Source organism: Aythya marila, assembly GCF_965140915.1.
Source record: "Aythya marila genome assembly, chromosome: 2".
In the NCBI taxonomy this organism is placed as follows: Eukaryota; Metazoa; Chordata; class Aves; order Anseriformes; family Anatidae; genus Aythya; species Aythya marila.
The window spans coordinates 116,201,118-116,220,572 of NC_139043.1; the positions used below are offsets into that span (position 1 = coordinate 116,201,118).

Consider the following 19,455-nt stretch of genomic DNA (forward strand, 5'->3'; position numbering starts at 1 on the left):
AGGAAAAGTGAACAACCAAATCAGATTTAACTGACTATTTTAAGATATTCCTAGAAATAATACCTACTGATAACATCTAAAATACATGCTTTGGGCAATAAAATAAATTGCATTGATCAAAGCTGGTTGCATAAACAAGCTTAACCAATCATCACAAAAGAGGTTACTGCATCCATTAATAAAGCTCCAAAACCCATGACCACAAATTTAGTCCAAGTTAAGAACTGGTATGTACACACCAGAGATTTAGTTAGCAAGCAGGTTCAACATAATTAAATTCAGTAAGGTACCTTGACTCTTTCCAAAATTAGTGAATACAGCAGCAAAAAGTAAATTCCAGTCTTCCAACCGAGCAAATGTGGAGAGGTAAAACACGTATTGGAAGAAGGTGTATGCTTCAGAATGTAATATATATATAATATACGTACACACACACACACACACAGTAAATACATCATTCACATAGGGAAAAAAAAAAAAAAAACACAAACTGATTACCAAAATTTTTAATTGATAGAATTTTAATGTGAACTTACTTATAAAAATGAAAAAATATTTTAACATTCACCATTACAGTTGAGCAACCTGGCCCTACCGACTATTAGCTATAGGAAGGCATTTAAGGAAATGTTGGTTGTGTCAAACCAAAGGCTAAATTCAGGCATGTATGCTGCTTTGAAAAAAAAAAAAAAAAAAAAAAAGGAAAAGAAAAAAAAAGAAAAACAACTCATTTGCAGGAAGCTAGATGCTTAGCCTAGTTTTAAAGCTAATTACAAAATCCACTTTCATACTGGTCCAGATGTCTTGACAATTTCTTCTTCTAACAGAACTGTCAAAAGAAAAGAAACTTTATAAGGTCTTCACACAGCTTATTTCTAAATCCTTGCAAGAAGAAACTGTAATATGACTGTTACATATCCATAGTTAGGATATGGAAATTACTCGTTAAAGCATTTGCTTATATAATACAAACATTCCTTCACTCAAGCATTTTATAGAGACTTCCATAGCTGCCACCTTACAAAGGGTTTTAAGGACAAATGCACTTTTTCTACATGATGCCTCAAACAACTTCTAAGCTTCATGAATTATTTAGATATCTCAGAGCACAGATTTGAACTGTATTCAGTAACAAGATGCATAAAAGAAGATGCATAAAAGATTTTTTTAAGCCATAATCTTAATGTATGCTATGCAACGTGGTTCTGCGGAGCTGCAGCCTTCTTAATATAGACTTACAAAATGAAGATGTCTTGCTTCGTATTGCAAGCCTTCACATCTTAAGTACTAAATTTTAAAGGCTTTCATTCCAATAACATATTTTGCCACTTGATTGGACCACTATGGCTCCTGAGAAGGTTTTTGATTTTGTTGTTGTTTGTTTTATAATCCCCATTTCCCAATCTTAAAAAAAAAAAATTAAAGCAAATTATCACTGTCCTACACTTAATCTGACACAGGAATATGGCAGCAGTTCTCTCTTTTTTATCCTCGTTCTTTTTAGAGTAGAAAATACAAGGAAAAAGCAACACAAGGTGTAAAAAGGCCTATTCCACCCATCAAACCCACCCATCAACAGAGATTAAAAACAGTAGGAATATCTTTGGGTGAAGAATGGGAAAACACAGTGACTAACTTGCCACTTTTCTGTATGGCAATGGATAGTACCTAAATGTCACAAGGTCTAAGTCAATATCCTGATTTTTTAGCCACCCCCAGCTAACCACTTGTGTGTTCTCAACACCTTCAGTCAGTTTTCCAACCTAACACTATTTCACAATATCAACATATAATACCATTAATGAATTAAGAAACTACCACAAGTCAATAGAAACTCAGCTGTCATTTACTGTAAAACAGAAAATTAAGCACAGCCTGGCTGTCTACTATCAGATATGCAGAACAGTCTAATAGTCTTACCTTCCATCTGTTTCCACATTCATTACAGACAACAAATGTTGTCATAGGTTCATCAGCACTGCGTGTTTGAACCTTTAGCAAAGGCAAGAGCCAGAGCAGAAAAGGAAAATTAGTACGTTCAACTTTTGTTAGCATGTGTTCAATGCAAAGGTTTAAAATCAAAGTGTAACATTAAGTAAATACATTTGGATTAAGAACATGAGTTAACTTTTTTTGTACCCATTGAAGACTTTTTGTTTGATTGGACTGCAAAGTGATCATAAACTTACGTTTTAACAGATTTAGAAGCACTAAAATACCTATTTCAACATCAAAACTGTTCATATTCTTCTAGGACAAAAAACTGCAGTAAAGCAGTTCAACTTTATGTATATTTACAGATACAAAGGCTTAAAAGTCTCCCAATAAAAACACAGCTTTGTTTAAAGCAACTAACATAAAATACTAAATTATAAACATAGCTGATCCTGTAATCAAAATTACACACCCTGCAGCACTGCTAAGCAGATTAAAGCACTTCTTGTGCATATATTAAAATAGAAAAAGGTTGCAGGAACAACTGTAAATCAGTGCCTAAAATTAGTCAAATGGCAGGTTATATACATGTATTCACTTCCTCTCTTAGAAATAAATGTTTATACATTACAACCAGCAAATTAGTTCTCATCCATATAAAACCAGATTATTAAATGTAATCAGAAGAATTAGCAAAAAAACAGGATTGCAAAGAAACTGGCATTTCAGTCTATATAAATACTCAGCTTAGATTTAAATACAATCTTTAGTAAATTAATAGAAAAAACATTCTTCGTGTAAAAACATCTAAGTAGATCCAACTGTCTCCATGTATTTCGTAATTTGTTAGTATTTTGTTAAATGTTCATTTTGTAATTAAAACTTTTCTCTGACAATGTTTAGATGTACAGGATTTCAGCTTTGAAGAAGGAAAATGAACAGTCTCAATAGCCACGTACCTGGGTATATGTACAGTTCTTCTTTTTACACTTGCCACACGTAAACAGATCAGTTTGGGTACCTCCTGTTTTAGCCATCTGGTGCTCTCTGATAGCTTCTTTGGTCAGATTTTTGCGCATTTCTTTCAGCTCATCACTTGCCATTTCCTGTTATAGACAAATTGCAGACAGTTTACTAGGGAGTTTTTGTTTTAAAGAAATCATCACTAGCATGCAAACCACACAATTCCAAACGCACATACTATTTCTTATCTAGAATCCATGAATAACTGCTCTATCAAAGGGCAAAGAAATTCTACAAAGTATTGCTTTTACAAAACTTAAGTTGGAATGTTTCAAAGAACACAAGCTACAAAAGGTGTAATATTTTTTTAATGCAGCTGAAGTTCAAACACCTGGAAACATTTATATGCAAACACATTTCTGAAGTTCAGAAGTGTAACAGATACATGGTAGGAGAGGATTTAAAAGGTCTCTTGAGGTAAAGAAAAAGGCCCTCTCCCTAGGTTAGATCTTTGCATAACTATCTCATTGACCTACAGATGATAGTGACTGCAGGAAGAATTTACATATTTGTACAGAGAAATACAACTCTGCCATAATTTACCGCAGGTTAGCAGAAGTCCAAAAATCTTAGTATTTCTCGTTTAACCTTGGAAGTATGCTTCCCAAGCTAAAAATTGTACACCTCATCAAGTATGCACCTCAAAGCTGTTTGCTAAATTGCACATTCCCTTATTACCCTTATTATTGTATACCCTACAAACCCTCTGTTAGATGTACAGTGGACGCATCTCCTGTCATAACAACAAACCTTGTGTCAAGCCTGGATGCCAGGCAGTAACTCACAGAAAAAAAAAAGTCCAAAAATCTGCTACGAAATCAATGCTATCAGGAACACAGGAGGAAAACAGAAAGGAACAGAAGTGTTGTTCCTCACAAAAAGAAAAAAAAAGATCATTTTTCAAACAGGCACAGGATCTGGTTTTAGATAAAATGTTTTTCCATCTGAAAAAAGAAAAAAAAGTCGTATGCTAAATTTAATACTTTTCTGTTAGCTTGAGAGCCTGGATTGCCAGAGACCATGTTTCCTTTTCAGAGTGACTTCTACAAAATATGATTCCAAATAAAGGCTCAGACCGGATTTCTTCTTGTGCTGAAGCACGGTCATGGTAGGACAATGTAAACAGTAATGCCTATTACTAATAATTATCTGTCACCTAATAAGAATTGAACTAATACTTGAAGAAATTTGGAACTTTTTTACTCAGGCTTTTCTTCTTCATTCAAGGCATTGTATCTAAAGCATGTAAATATAAATAGATATTAAATTACATCAGTAGCTTATTCCTATTGCAGTCAATAAAGAAACTGCAAGTTTAATGGTTTAATGTATGTCAGAGCAAAGCTCAACAATGCTCTCCTACCACCACACAAATTTTTTGATACTTTTCCCAAGTTCCTGGCAAAACAGATATTAAACCAGTGCCTACACTCAATGGGGGTAGCTCTACTCAAATGGAGATGTCTCATAATACTGCACAAACAAGCCACCTTCTTTAATTAATTGCTTAACAACTTCTTCTAGTAAGTTTTCCTTTACTTTAAGCATTTTGTTGGGTAAGATTATGTAAAAGCAAACTTTGCTTTGCATAAAACTTCACATGTACAGCTAGTTTCAAAATATTAACTGAAGAGCTCATGTTTACTGTTTGCTTTTTTTGTTTGTTTGTAAATCTTGTATTAATGTGGTTTGACTTCAGAAATCATCTTTTTGATAGAACAGGTTATTTTAGCCATTACATTTAAAATCTTAGTCCAAGACATCAGTTAAAACAAAGAATGGGCAATGGATAACATGAAACATATTTTTGTGCATATTTACATACACATGCATGTAGAATAGAAAAACTCAAAATATGCATTTAACTTACTGCTCTTTACAAGTTCCTTTATCAGCATTCATTTGCCCTGGCCTTGATATAAAGCTTTATAAAAAGCTATTCCTTCAGATCAAAACTAGTCATGATTTTCATTACTTGATTATAAATTTAATTTCTTGTCAGTCTCCATAATACTCCTTTATACCTACCTGATTGTGGCCAGTATAAGGAGGGTGAGAAGTAACAGAATCCAATACATACAAGCAGACGTACAGAACAGAAATCAGATATTAACCATGCTTTTATTTTCCTTTCGTATAACATCTAATTTTTTACTTCAGACTTCCTAGATTTGTTTTGATTCATAAATATAAAGACAGCGAGCATCTGAACAAGAATTTCTATTAAAGTGCTCAAAGTGTTCTTCCAATAGCATAAATTTAATTTGATTCAAAGGGCAATTCTCCTAGCTTCTTTACCCCATCATTTATGTTGTCTTTCTATTTATTGTGAAGAGTTTCCTTCAAAATCATTTCAAGTAATCTGTCAAATTTGAGATAAGCTTTGACTCAACACTGAAAATGCCAAAAGGAGAGGGACTGATTTTTACCAGTGTCATCCCATGCATAGGGGTATAACAGCAGAGGTTAGTATTTGCAAAACAAATGGCAAGACAGACTACCACAGATGGTAGTATTACATATCCAGAAGCATGAATTGGTTAACAGCTTGAAATCACTAGCCAGATATATTTATTTACATCTTCCTGAACTTAAGCTATCACTGATACGTCACGTGGCCCTTCAAAAACTACCCAATATTCTGTGCTTCACAGAACTTGCAAACGACAGCTTACCTGTCCCATGACTCACAGAGAAAATCAGATGTTTAGGAACCATTAACATGGTTAACACTTCCGTTTGCTCTGCACCAATAAAGCCCTGTATAATTCAAACTGTGAAAGCCACAAACAAGCCATAGCCTCTCGAAGTACAAACACCTTATATTAACTGCTTCTGTGGCCAGGACATAAGTCCAATAGGGAAACAGTTCAAGACATATGGTTTACTTACCTCTGCTGTCATTTTGGCAAGCTTGTCAGGAGGTATGTTCCCACATAACACATTTTTCCTTAGGTTTGGATTCTTTGCATCCTTGAGATTTGCTATTCTACTTCGTACCCTATTTTTGTATTTCATATCAGTGTTTTTAAACTCCTGAAAAATTGGTGCTTTGGATTTAAGGAACAAAACATTAGCAAGTAAAACAGAGTGCTAAAGAATATTCTTTTTTGGGGGCAATCTTTTAAAGCCAAGTCCTTCCCCCACCTCCAAACAACAGTTCCTTTCCTGTTCAACAAAGCAGACACTAGTTCACGTCCTGCCAAAGCATAATTGTAATTTAGCACAGTTTGCAAAATGTGAATTTTGTGGTAATAGAATTTTAATCAAAATTCTCAAAAATCAGCCTTAAATTTAAGTCCATCCTGAGGATCAATTAACTTCTGTATGAAAAGTAAGAATAAAAATCGTACACATAAAAAAAAACTACAGGTTTTAAGGTATGTGGTTTAGGCTGTGGTATTTTTTTAAACACTGAATTTCTGAACTGATGTGTTAAACACAGTTTGCTTGTTTTTGTCCTAGGTTAAATAAAATATTCACTATACAGATAAAATAAACTAATTTTTAAGATTATCAATGTTCTCTTATCCTAAAGCACAACAAAGGATATCTTCTTCAATCTGAGAACCCAGCTCTTCCTCATCAGCACCAATAGCAATGTAATCATCTGAACACAACAAAAAATAAAATATTATTTATTAGCACTCTATGATCTCAGCAGTATTTTATATCACTGAGTGCCCATTCAGAACATCAAAATAGAACAAATTATGAAACAAACACAATGAATTTTCTTTTTGATACAGAAAGTTTCATTTACTAAAAACTTATTATCTCGAAACTTTACTTCGAAGAAAAATAAGTGAAATGAAGAACAACAAAAGATTTTTAAAAAGCTTAATAGCCTTATATCTTTCACACAAAAATTTCTGTCTAGTTGCAAACACAAGTAGTAATAAAAAACACTTTGCTCTACAGAAGAAAAAAAAGTCTTCTATTAGGCTCAGAATCTACCCATTTCCAACATGCATCTGTGCAAAAAATAGGTTTTTATAAAAAGAAAATATTCTTTATCAGGTCTTATCAATTCTTTCAGTCCACACAACAAAAGCCACACAACATTTGGCAAGCAATATAACAATATTGTAATTTTAAAAAATGCAGAGCTGCAAAGGGTCGGAAAACATGCAAATTAGAAGAAATAAACCATAGCAATCTTGGTAACATTAGAAAAAGAATTCTTGGAAACCTAGATAAAATTCCAACTACATATAATTATGAAAACTAAGATGCTATATGCACCTTTCTGGTTACAAATGTTTTTAAAGTCTGTGAACTACAGATACAGAGGACCATAAATTCAAGGTCTTTAGTTGGCTTTGATTAGTGTCTGTGTTGTAATTTATGTTCTTTACTTTTAATTCACAAAAGAGTGAAAAGAGTAAAAAAGATTACTCCAGAAGTCTGCTTACACTGTGTCAGCTTCACCTAAGCTAACAACAGAGAAAGAGGAGGTGGGTCATAAGTTCTGGTAGAAGAGAAGGACCCACAAGAAAGAATTCGGGTCATTCTGAGTAGTCCAACTTTTTATTTGCCAGTTTAAAGACACAGAAGTGTACATGATGGGGAAAAAAAAAACACCACACACACACACACAAAAACAACAGTAACAGTCAAGCAATTTACAGATGCCCATAAGGCATGAAAGCTGAACAATGCAAGAATGCTACTGTGATTGTATCAATGAAACTCCAAGGTTAAATCAAAACAAAAAGGCAGCCTTCAGAAATTGGAACCTGAAGGCTCACAGGACTGGAGTAAGAAAGGCAGTCATGAATAAAGTGCCATTCAGTCACAGATAAGACAAAAAATAGCAGCTTCCATTAAAAGATTCAAATGAGGCATTACAGAGGAAATAACTTCCTGAAAAGAAGGTCCACTCTAGGCAAGATATCAGTTGAACAGAAGCTACAAAATGTCCCATATCACCAGCAACAAAAAAGCATTTCAAAACATATCCATACTGCCAAGGCTACCCAGTTTCTTGCAGCTTGGGTGAACTGGCCTACGGGTATTGGGCATAAAGAATACAATAAACAAGGACAGGAGGAGAACAGAGTGGGAAGGACTGAAATGAAAAAGGAAATAGTTAAACTTGAAAATATGGTCTACAAAGCTCACCTCCCGTTCTGAGAGCTGCAGAGAGCATTTCTCTACATTTCATTCGTACAGAATCTGAAGTGCTTGGAGCTCGGGGAAAAGAACGGATGAAAGAATTTGAGGAAGCACTACCCTCCTCCTTCCTGCTGCTGGAATTGCTAGTTGAACTGCTAGAAAAAGGCAAGAAGAAAACTAGTATTACATATTTCTTCCCTTCTTCAGGTGACTTTGTTCTGGGGCAAAACACAGATCTTTTGCTATACCCATTGATGATATTGAAAAAAATAAAAGAGAATACAGGTCACTTTCTAAAAGCTATTTATGGCTCTGGAGGCAGTAAAATTTTAAAATGTCTTTAGAATGTTAGCTAGGGTGTTTCACACAAGAGAGACAGCAGGTATTTCATTCCATGATGTGGTAAGTTTCAATTCTCAGTTCTCTACATTAACATGAAACCATTTTTTCCTCATGGAACTTTGCTTTATAAAACAGTGAAGAAATACCATTCTAATGTTCAGTTTGCAGCGAGTGCATTGCATTCACTCTACTTAGCATACTGAAGTGGTACTATAGTGTAAGGCTGCTTTTGCAAACTGTAAAACTGTTTTCAATTCACTTTGGGACAAATGATTAGAAGTTAAATTTCAATTTGAAAATGGCACTTGTAAACAGATTCACTACAAACAGAAACACACAGGAAAACTAGACTTGTTGACACTATTTTGCAAATGCTCATTAGCTCCTCAAGCGTCATTTACATGGGCTCATCTTTCTGACAACATATATTTTGTCTCTACTAAAAAAGGTGTAGAACAAGACTGTTTATTAAACACATAAGCTAACAGACAAAAGTAGTATTCTAAGCCTCTAGCATATGTAATTACTGCAAGGTCGTAACTGAAAGTTGTTTTACAGTTCTCAAAGCTCAGTGCTAAGATTGAGAAAAGAAAGTATCTGACAGATAAAACAGAATAAATAAACAAACAATAACTAGTCTGGCCTTATCTTGGCCTGTGTCTTTTTTTTTTTTTTTTTTTTTTTTTTTTTAAATATGCCAGCAGCTCTCTCTAATACGACAAATTTGGGCCACAGTTAAATATATATACACACTGGTTGATTTTGCAGGTTAAAGCCAATTTATACTGAGTGAGATTATTTGTCTTCAAGAACTAAGTACCTTTCTTCTCTTGCTTCAGGGCTGTTTTGTGAGGAAGATGCAGACTCCTTTTTCTTTTCCTCAGAATCTTTATCAGTTGAAGGTCCATCTGGGAATACAAAACATGAGAAATTTTTACTCGATAACTGATTTAAAACAGTGGCAGAGTATCTTTGATGGTTTCTTCTGAATCAGTTAGAAATGCTATCAGCTCTCACTCTCTGACTTGACTTTCTCTTGCTGAAACAGCTTTCTACCCTCAACACCCTCACCAACCCAGCAAATGAAATATATGTTAACACTTAGATGCTTCAGGTCAAGACCAATATCTGCTTAAAATGACAGTGAAGACATGATGAAAAGGTAAACTTCTACAATTTATTTTTGCCAATTCTACTGCATGAGATACACAATAACTACTTAAATAGAGACTTCGTTAAGTCTCTGAAGTTCATCTCCCATGTTTTAAATACCAGTTCCCACTAAATGCATTTAATTCTTTTCAACTATATTCACAGTTTCACATTCTGTTCAATTATATTTAAAACACTGAATGAAAGGAACTGTAGGGTAGAAGCTACCTATGGTTGCCAAAAAAATACAGAATACAAAAAGTTTTTGAAGGAGTTTTACAGACGTGCACACAGTATTTTCTGTGATAGCTCTTGGAATATTGTTTAGAAAGATTTAAAGTTGCCTTTCCCCCACACAGGATGTATTTAATGATGATAACATCACAGAAAATAAGAACGGTCTTTTATTAAAAAGGGCAATCACAACACTGATCTGCAGCCTCGTGAACACCTTTTTACTGTAAAGGGCAATTCAGAGTGGCTAAATCAAGCTCCAGCTTTGACTTGCTTTCAGAAAGGTTGACTCTCTCCACTAGGTAGAGAGAAAGATTCGTGTCACCCACCTAAAGCTAGATTTTGTTAATTCCCCTCTGAGCCCTCATAAATCTGGCATTATACATCTGACTCTATAGACTGTTAATATTTTGATTACAAATATATTTAAAAAGAACTAAAACCAGATCAAAATAGGGAAATTTGATAAGGCTTAGTCATTCCTGTCAAGATACCCCAAACCAGGTATCTACACCTTTGCTTAAGCATCTAAAAGTATCCTAATTTCCAAAAGAACCCCATCTCCATATGTCTCGTGGGAGCTTAGTGGTATAGATCACAGATTCAGGTCTCTTATTCGAGCACTTAAAGCACACATCTAATATTCTGTCTCCAGCTGCCTCAAAAAATAGATGCCTACAAAACAGTATGGGAACCAGGCAAATACACAAAATACTTCTCCAGAATATTCCCCCAGACTTCAAGAACTTAAAACTTTAAAGATTTCCTCACTAAAATTCACTAAGCAAATGAGGCTATAAGCTGAACAGATCACAGACGTTTTCTGCTATGACACCCAAGGTGCACAGAGAAAGGAAACAAAACCCATTTTACCATGCATATTGACATGACTACTCTCTATGGCAACAAACAATACTTAATTTAAAAAATATTCTCTATAAGCATGCTGTCTCATTTACCCTCATCTTAAGTACATGATCATTTTTGTCAGAGGTTTTAAGACAAACTGACAGATCAGCAGGTACCCTGGGCTACGCATTTCCCCCAAGCCTCAGGACACAAAGTATTAGAACAAGTCCAGAGGAGGACCACAAAGATGAGGCTGGAGCACCTCTCCTACAAGGACAGGCCGAGAGAGCTTGGGCTGTTCAGCCTGGAGAAGAGCAGGCTTCAGGAAGACCTTACAGCAGCCTTCCAGTACCTAGAGGTGGCCTAAAGGAAAGCTAGGGAAGGACTCTGTGTCAGGGAGCGTAGGGACAGGGCAAGGGGGAATGGCTTTAAACTGAAAAAAGCGGAGATTTAGATCAGATGTTAGGAAGAAATTCTTCACTCAGAGGGTGGTGAGGCCCTGGCACAGGCTGCCCAGAGAAGCTGTGGATGCCCCATCCCTGGAGGTGTTCAAGGCCAGGCTGGATGGGGCTTTGGGCAACCTGGTGTGGTGGGAGGTGTCCCTGCCCATGGCAGGGGGGTTGGAACCAGGTGATCCTTAAGGACCCTTCCAACCCAAACTATGCTATGGTTCTGTGATTGGTGAACATTAGCCCTGATTGCTTCTTTCATTTATGAAGGGCAGAGTATATGTGAGGCAGAGGGTTAAAGTAAGAGGTAAAAACATGGCTCTTTCTACAACTGCAGACCAGTCTAACCAAGTATGTCTCAAACCAACATCAAACTCCACCAGCCAAGACACCTGGATGATCTTCAACAAATATGTATTCAAAACTACACTATCTTTAATCTCTTTGAGAAGAGTTTACACAGATTTCACAGATATCTTTTATTAGAAATCTTTTCTTCGTTTCTGTTTAGTCCAGCTTCAGTAATCTGAAAATGAAGTTAACAATATTCTCTGCTTAGTAGAAATACTCTAAGCCATTCACTTTTATCTATTGGGAAGTACCAAGGACAGGGGATTCAGTGTCAAGCAGCATTTATTCTTAAACTCACACATGAGCAAGGACACTTTATTTTATTAAATATTGTACTGACAAAAGAATAGTATGCAATTAACAGCTTGCTAGACAGCATTTCAACTATCCTTTGGGGAGAGGACAAAAAAAGTTAACCTTGAGAGACTGAAGTCTCTTCTAATTAACTTATTTTACATTCAGTGGTCAGACTCAAGAGCAAAGGGAGAATGACAGCTAATGGAAACTACAGACAACCACAGAAATTCTAACAAAGAAAGAGGGAAAAACAGACTTTCTGTGTAAGACATTTAAAAATTCAAATGAGAACATGATTCATGTCAGGAAATCTATAGAAGCAGAAAAATATTAAAAATATTTAGAGAATTTCAATTATAATTCTAGGTCACTTTAAAGAGGCAAGATTATTTCTTAAACCATTCAGCTATTAAAACTTACCCAAATTTCATTTTTAATTTTTAATTTTTTTTTCAGAAACAAACTGAAATCGTCATCACTTTTAAGAACGAAAAGCATAATTTCAGTTTTAGCTACTGCAGCTTCAGAAGGCCATAAAAAAAAGTTTTTTTTCCTTGTTTAAATAACGTGAAGTAATTTATACTAACGCCTAGTTAACAGGAGGTTAGAGTGAATGGGACTCCAGTCTACAAGAAGTGAAGGAAGAAGGACCTAGGGAATAACAGGTCTGTCAGTCTGACCTTGGTACCAGGGAAGGTCATGGAGCAGACCACCTTGTATGTCCTTACACAGCACATATGGGACAACTGTGCCCAGTGATCAGATGCAGCCAGCATGAGTTTATGAAAGGCTGGTCCTGCTTGACTAACCTGATCTCCTATGACAAAATGACCTTCTTAGCAGATGAGGGCAAGGCTGTAGATGTTATTTATCTGAATTTCAGTAAAGTATTTGACAGCATCCCACAGTATTCTGTGAGAAACTGGCTGCTCACGGCTTGGACAGGTGTACCCTGGTACCCAGGTGTGCTGGCTGAAGAACTGCCTGGATGGCCAGGCTCAAAGAGTCACAGTGAATGAAGTTCAACCCAGATGGTGGCTGGTCACCAGTGGTACCCCCCAGCGCTGGCTTTGTTCAACATTTTTACCTGGATGAGTACACCCTCTGCAAGTCTGCACATTTTAATCTGGATGAGTGCACCCTCTGCAAGTCTGCAGACAACAGCAAGTTTGGCAGAATTGCTTGAGGGTAGGAAGGCTGTTGATAGGGACTGGCCACATCCAATTACACTAGATTCAAAAAGGCTGATTGCCAGGTCCTGCACCTGGGTCATAACCCCATGTGGTGGTATAGGCCTGGGGAAGAGTGGCTGGAAAGCTGCCTGGCAGAACGGGACCCGGGGATGCTGGTCTACAGCCAGCAGTGGTGGCCATGAAGGCCAGTGGCATCCTGGTTTGCATCAGAAATAGTATGGGCAGCAGGACAAGGGAAGTGATTGTCCCCTTGTACATGGCACCAGTGAGATTGTACCTTGAATACTGTGCTCAGTTCTGGGCCCCTCACTAAAGGAAGGATATGGGGTTGCCCGAGCATGCACAACAAAGTTGGTGAGGGGACTAGAAACAATAGTTATGAGGAGCTGCTGAGGGAACTGGAGAAGAAGAGGCTGAGGGGAGACCTCATCACTCTCTACAACTACCTGGAAGAAGGCTGCAGCGAGGCAAGTGTTGGACTCTCTTCTCATGTGAACAGTGATAGGACATAAGAAAATGGCCTCAAGTTACGCCAGGGAGGTTTAGATTGGGTATTAGGAAGAATTTCATGGAGAGGGCAGTCAAGCTTTGGAACAGGCTGCCCAGGGAAGCAGTGGAGTCCCCACTCCTGGAGGTGTGTGAGAGATATGTAGACGTGGCACTGCAGAACGATGTTTAGCGATGGGACTTGATGACCTTGAAGGTCTTCTCCAACCTAAACGATTCTATAGCTCATACCTGATATGTAAATTAAGAGATGTTCTAAAACTATTTTTGCACTTGATATCCTATAAAGACACATACTATTCTTACCTTTAGTAAACACTATTCTTGAACATTCTTAGATTGTCATTTAGGAACTTGTTTTGTCAATAACAGTTTTTCAAATACAATCAGTACGTTTTTAGATGCTCTTGAACAACTTTACCTAATGACAGCAGTAACATACCTGTAAGATAGTCCTAGACTGTACCAGCTTGTTCCAGCAGAATCAAAACCAGATTTGAAATAATAGAAGATAGTATGCACAAATTCCATTGAGCAATACACTTCTGTGTAGTCTGGCTGGCATTATCTTAAAAACATTAAGCACTTATTAAGTATGACTAAGCAATTTTGTTCTAAGATATATATATATATTGAAACAGGTATTTCAAAATGTTCTTGGACCCATTTTTAGTTTTTTGGTATGTGTTTTGTTTTGTTGTTTGTTTTTTTTTTTTTTTTTTTTTTTTTTTTCCTGGAAATATATGATCAGACTTGTGGTTACTGACAAGATTATTGTCCAATCATTCTGCAATTTCAGTCCAGATCACAAGCTTACTGAAGTTAAATTTACTCAGTTAAAGGTCTGGACTTTATTTTTTTACTGTATACTCTTAGAGTTCAGTGAATAATTATTTGTGATAGAGGATGTTAAATTTCTTAGAGATTTTTTTTAATGAGGATAACTTCATAAAAACCCTCATAACCTAAGTGGATACAACATAGGCATCTGTATAACATACTCTACATACTCAACTACTTGGCAAAACAATAGCTACTTGCAAATTCTACGGTATGACTTAACAGTATTTCATTCTGAGAACTGAATTTGCTTCTTCATCTAAGTTGTGACCAACTAGTCTGTGTGGTTTAACGTTTTTATAACAACATCTGAAAGCAACCTTTCACTGTAGTTCATGCAGTGACTCACTTCAGACAATGCCCGTGAGCCCTCTGCTGGGCAGCTTCTGACCCTGCTGAAAAAACATTTGTAACCTGCCATGGTTTCAGGCGAGCCATAAATATCTCTTAACACTCTGGTGATTCACAACCTTATTTTGATTTCTTCTCTGTTCCCCATGCATCCTTAAAACACAAGTTCCAAAAGCATTCAAACTTAGGTAGCACATGCACCCTGAACAGTCAAAAGATTCTTTCCTAAATTCAAAATGTCATTTATAAAAATAACTCACAAAGACTTCAGATCTCTGAGTACAATGCTTGGTACGATTAACAGCTGTCCGCTTCTGTTGCCATCTTTGATCCATACCATTTTACATGCACTATAAACAGCACAATCGAAAATGATTTCTCAAGCAGCTCAACATATGGTATTTCGTATTCTTCTGAGAAAGTCAAAACTAATGATAAAACAGAATAAGAGCACTTTGTAAGATTCCCACCCATGCTTCATGCAGCCCAGATACCCTATCTTCCAGAGTTATGACACTAAGTTCTAATGAACACTGAGCAGTGAAATAAGAAGTGAAACATTTAACCTACTGTGCTTTCTTATATGGTCTACACAGGAGAATTTAACTACATCAGTTTTTTAATATAAGCAGTGTTGTATTTTCAAAATTTGTTTGATTTTATATAATAAATGCACAATCACAACTGTAGCAAACCTAGCACCGTAGTGTACATAGAGCAATATCTGCCCCCGTAACAAAAGTTAGAGAATAAACAAAGGTCACATACCCTCTGCCCCAAGAACATATTCACTTCTGACTGTTGTCAAATATTTGCTATTTACATTCCAGTTCCTCATATTGTTTCTGTTACTGAAAGGGTTGTGAGGCATTGGAACAGGCTGCCCAGGGAAGTGGTGGAGTCACCATCCCTGAAAGTCTTTAAAAGACGTTTAGATGTAGAGCTTAGGGATATGGTTTAGTGGGGACTGTTAGTGTTAGGTCAGAGGTTGGACTCAGTGATCTTGAGGTCTCTTCCAACCTAGAAATTTTGTGATTCTGTGATATTTGACATCACCTGATGAAAGCAGTCTTACAGTAGATTTCACAATTGTCTTAATCTGAATGTAGCAACCATCAAAAGCAGCAATCCCACCTTTCCCCAGCTGCATGTTACTGCCCCGATCCCTGTGCAGGAATCGGGAACTGTAAAAGGGCCGGATCAAGAATCTGACACAGCTGAGATGTAATCCAGAAGAACAAGACGTTTAGTTTACAACTGGTCAGTTCCCAACTCTGACCTTCTGGATAGCCACTTGAGCACTAGTCTTAGCACAGGAAGGAGCAAGAAGGCACCTCTGCAAAAGGGAGGTCAAGACCACCTCTTTCAGCAGCAGCCTACACTCAGATTGACCTACTGTCATCAGAGTCCTATTCCAGACTTCTATAGCAAGACCAGCTTCAGAGGTGGAGGAATAATAATTCCTGTGTTTCACAATGTTTAAACAGTTACATATCAGTCAGCTATAGTAACAATATATTAAAACAAATTTGACTGACTGAAATTATGTTTAAAATAATGAAACAGAAACCTTTTTCTACTGTCTTAACACATGAATTGCAATTCCTTTGCTCGAAGGACAGTGACACCCAGAATGCTTAGCCAGTGCAAAATGCAGTATCTGGGAGAATTCCCAAAAGTTAAGAATTCTGTGGAAAACATTTCTTCTGCTTTGTTGCCTAAAATAAGTTGCACTATCAGAAATCTTTAAAAAAGAAAACAGTAACAGAGCCTTTCTTTTCTTTTTTGAATCATTTATTACATATTCCTTACTTACATGAATAACTTGAGAGCTAGGTCCCCTCAGTCCAGCTGCTGCTTTCAAGTATTTAGAGGAGGTCAAGTTAATATGCAAGTCTATTGCTGCTTTTACATATCTTACCATTTTTATGCATCAGACAGTTGGACTTCAATCAAGATATAAGTGGAAATTTAATCAGAAGTACATGATTTCTAATTTTTACTGGTGACTTCTGATCAGATCCTTTATGAAGTGTGCATTTAATTTATAGTAAAAGTCAGCATGATTTTAAAAGTATTTTGGTAATACTCAATATGCTGGTAAAATTTAATTACTACTACTAGCCTAACGAGTGTTATCTAACATTTTAAAGATACGTTAAAAAATATCTGTGGTATAGAAGTTGTGGCTTCTTATTAGGGTATGTAAGTTGTAGAAGATTAGTTAACACTACATAAACTGTCACCATTTGTCCATATTTACATGCATATACTGACAAAGGGATATAAAGTCATTTTTACCACATTTACAAAAGGAATAATAAAGTATTTAATAAAATACTTCGTAATTGCCAAAATGAGGCTGACAAATGAGACTAACGGAGTTGACAAAATGAGGCTGACTGAGGCTACCCCTAAAATGGCAGCCAGGTATTTAGCATATTTTTCTAGACAGAACATTGAATATTTAAATCAGGAGAAAATAAAACCTGTTTCCTGTTTCAAAATTTTAAGCTTCCTAAAGCTTAAAATGGAATCCAAAGAAATTAAATTGAGTTCAACCCAGTGTTATTAGCAAAAATAGCTCAAAGATACTGCTTCAGATTAGAGTCTTTTCAAACACATTAGAATTAAGTGCTACAAGGCATCCTTGAATAACCATCTATTAACAAAAAGGTTTTAATAACTGTATTCATTGCTGTAATGGAAATTAAACAAAAAGTATTAACTCATTAATCAGTAAGTTATTTAAAACTATTAAGGTTTTAGAGAAATATGTACCATCGGTAAGTTATAACAGAATTTTAAAGGTGTTGTTTTTTAAACTGTTTTTTCTCTTCACATGTCACTTTATATCCAAACTTCAAAGTCTCTACACTTTCATATGAGTTTTGCACAAACTCTTCCGAGTATCTGTTATATTTGACAAAGGAAATAGTCAAGAAAAGGTTCGTTAGTTTTTAGTACTGCAGCACAGTCACTCTAGCTCAACAGCAGGCAATGAGACTTCAGAAATGAGTCATGTTGCAGAAGTTGGTTTCCTACTGTTTGTCAGCCCTAATCAAAGTATATTAACTTTGTTTCTGAATACATTTTCACAGTAATGCACCGGTGATAGTCAAAGAGATTAAAAAAACCCACTACCTTCAGACAAATAGTTTCAATACTTAAGTAGAAGCACAAGTATATCTGAAGCAAGGAAGTGGAAGGATTTGCATCAAATCTGCATATAGCTGAAACATTAAAACAACAAGTAAAAAAAAATAAATAAAAGTTTGTGTCACCTTACCTAACAATTTCTTCCAAGACTTGATCAGAGATTTTGCTAAAGATGTAACTTCTTCATCTGTGCTTTGCTTGCGTATTGCATTCACTGACATTCCGATTCTGGTAGACTGCAACAGAAATAAAAACATACACTATGAAATGTGACATTAAGATAATTAAACAAATATAAATTTCTATGAAGTTGTATTTGGACAACCGTTTTTTTTTTAATAAACTTTTTTTGTTTGTTTTTAAGAATATTAGGATGAAATGCTGCAAACCTTTACAGAACTTCTACATTTTACAGTGAAGCACAACAGTAACATTTGTATACATCACGGAAGTTTGGGGGTGAAGAGGAGTCATCAGAAGATTCCTGTTCCCGAATCATTAAAAAACAAACAAACAAAAAAAAAAAAAAACTCTACAGAACTACTTACCTAAACTAAGTATGGCATTCAAGCCATCTAAGAAAGTGAAAACCTTATATAAATTTTAATATTATAAAAATATTTTAGCAAAGGTTCTAAACTCAAAATCTTATTTTTCTTTGAAGCAATGACTGTATTTATATTTTGGCATGAGCAGAAGGTTGCTAACTGCTTCAGCAACTTCATATTCTTAGAATTCCCATTTACTGGCTATGGAAGAAGCTGTAGTATTAGTTGGGAGTGGCCATGTTTTAGGTTCCTAGCAATTTTAGCAATATTGAGATTCCTTAAAACCTTAAGCACAGAGGTTTCTGCTTTTAGGTAGAAACAGTAAGAACTGCCCACACTTCTGAAAATGCCACGCTGGTGACAGGCTTTAAAACTTCGGCACTACTGCCACCTACAGGGTGAAGATGAGATTTATTTACAATCCATTCCTTCTAACAATTAGAATTTTTTCCTTTTAAGAGCTATGATTTGTGTCCTCGTGAACATTACATTTAGATTAACAGCAAAAGAAGCTTCACTTCAGAGTATTTTCAGCTAACATGTTAATATAACAGAGTATTTCCACATTTTTAGTTTTGGGAAAGGAATAAAGCATTTAACAAGACAAATAAGCATTTTGCTACGATTTTGTATTTTGATTGATGAGTAAATTTTTAGATTGTTCTTAAGATGCTCAGCTTTGCTGCATTTACTATTTGGCAGACTCGTTAAATATAATTTATTCTATGTACTTTTGAAATGGTTTGTCATAGACGTCTTATCCTTTAAAGGAAAACTTAAATCTTTGTGTTACACTAAAAATGGAAATGATTTGTTCCTGTAAATTACTCCTTACAGCCCACACAAAACACTTCTTTGTGCTCCACGGATGTGCTAAGTGATTGGAAATGTACTGAAATATTCAGCAGCTAAGGAAGCACATCAAAATCTCAGGTCTGAACATGAGTGCTAAGCATATTTTAGACTAAAGAAAACAGATGGCTACTCACTTGTATAAAAGATTTTTTCAGGATGGACTCTGCACACTCAGACTAACAGAAAACACCAACTAGATGCAGCAGCTCTTCCTCTTGCTTTCACTTTTCCCCTTCTGTGGTTGAGCACTGA

The 19,455-nt window shown here is 35.9% G+C and overlaps 1 protein-coding gene across 3 annotated transcripts in view; it reads right to left on the minus strand.

Annotated features, from left to right (window-relative positions):
- LOC309875148 (transcription elongation factor A protein 1) overlaps nucleotides 1–19,455 on the minus strand; it is a 50,268-nt gene continuing 30,813 nt past the window's right edge. The window contains exons 3-10 of one of the 3 annotated variants that reach the window (XM_082754267.1): nucleotides 17,931–18,036; nucleotides 9,239–9,326; nucleotides 8,083–8,228; nucleotides 6,512–6,568; nucleotides 5,851–6,005; nucleotides 2,895–3,041; nucleotides 1,921–1,992; nucleotides 1–829 (exon numbers count right to left, since the gene is read on the minus strand). In XM_082754267.1, coding sequence (XP_082610393.1) covers nucleotides 821–829; nucleotides 1,921–1,992; nucleotides 2,895–3,041; nucleotides 5,851–6,005; nucleotides 6,512–6,568; nucleotides 8,083–8,228; nucleotides 9,239–9,326; nucleotides 17,931–18,036 — 780 coding nt within the window. In that variant the 3' untranslated portion in view covers nucleotides 1–820. Of the gene's footprint in view, nucleotides 830–1,920; nucleotides 1,993–2,894; nucleotides 3,042–5,850; nucleotides 6,006–6,511; nucleotides 6,569–8,082; nucleotides 8,232–9,238; nucleotides 9,327–17,930; nucleotides 18,037–19,455 lie in introns of all 3 variants that reach the window. The other 2 variants (XM_082754266.1, XM_082754269.1) reach the window with 2 other exon arrangements.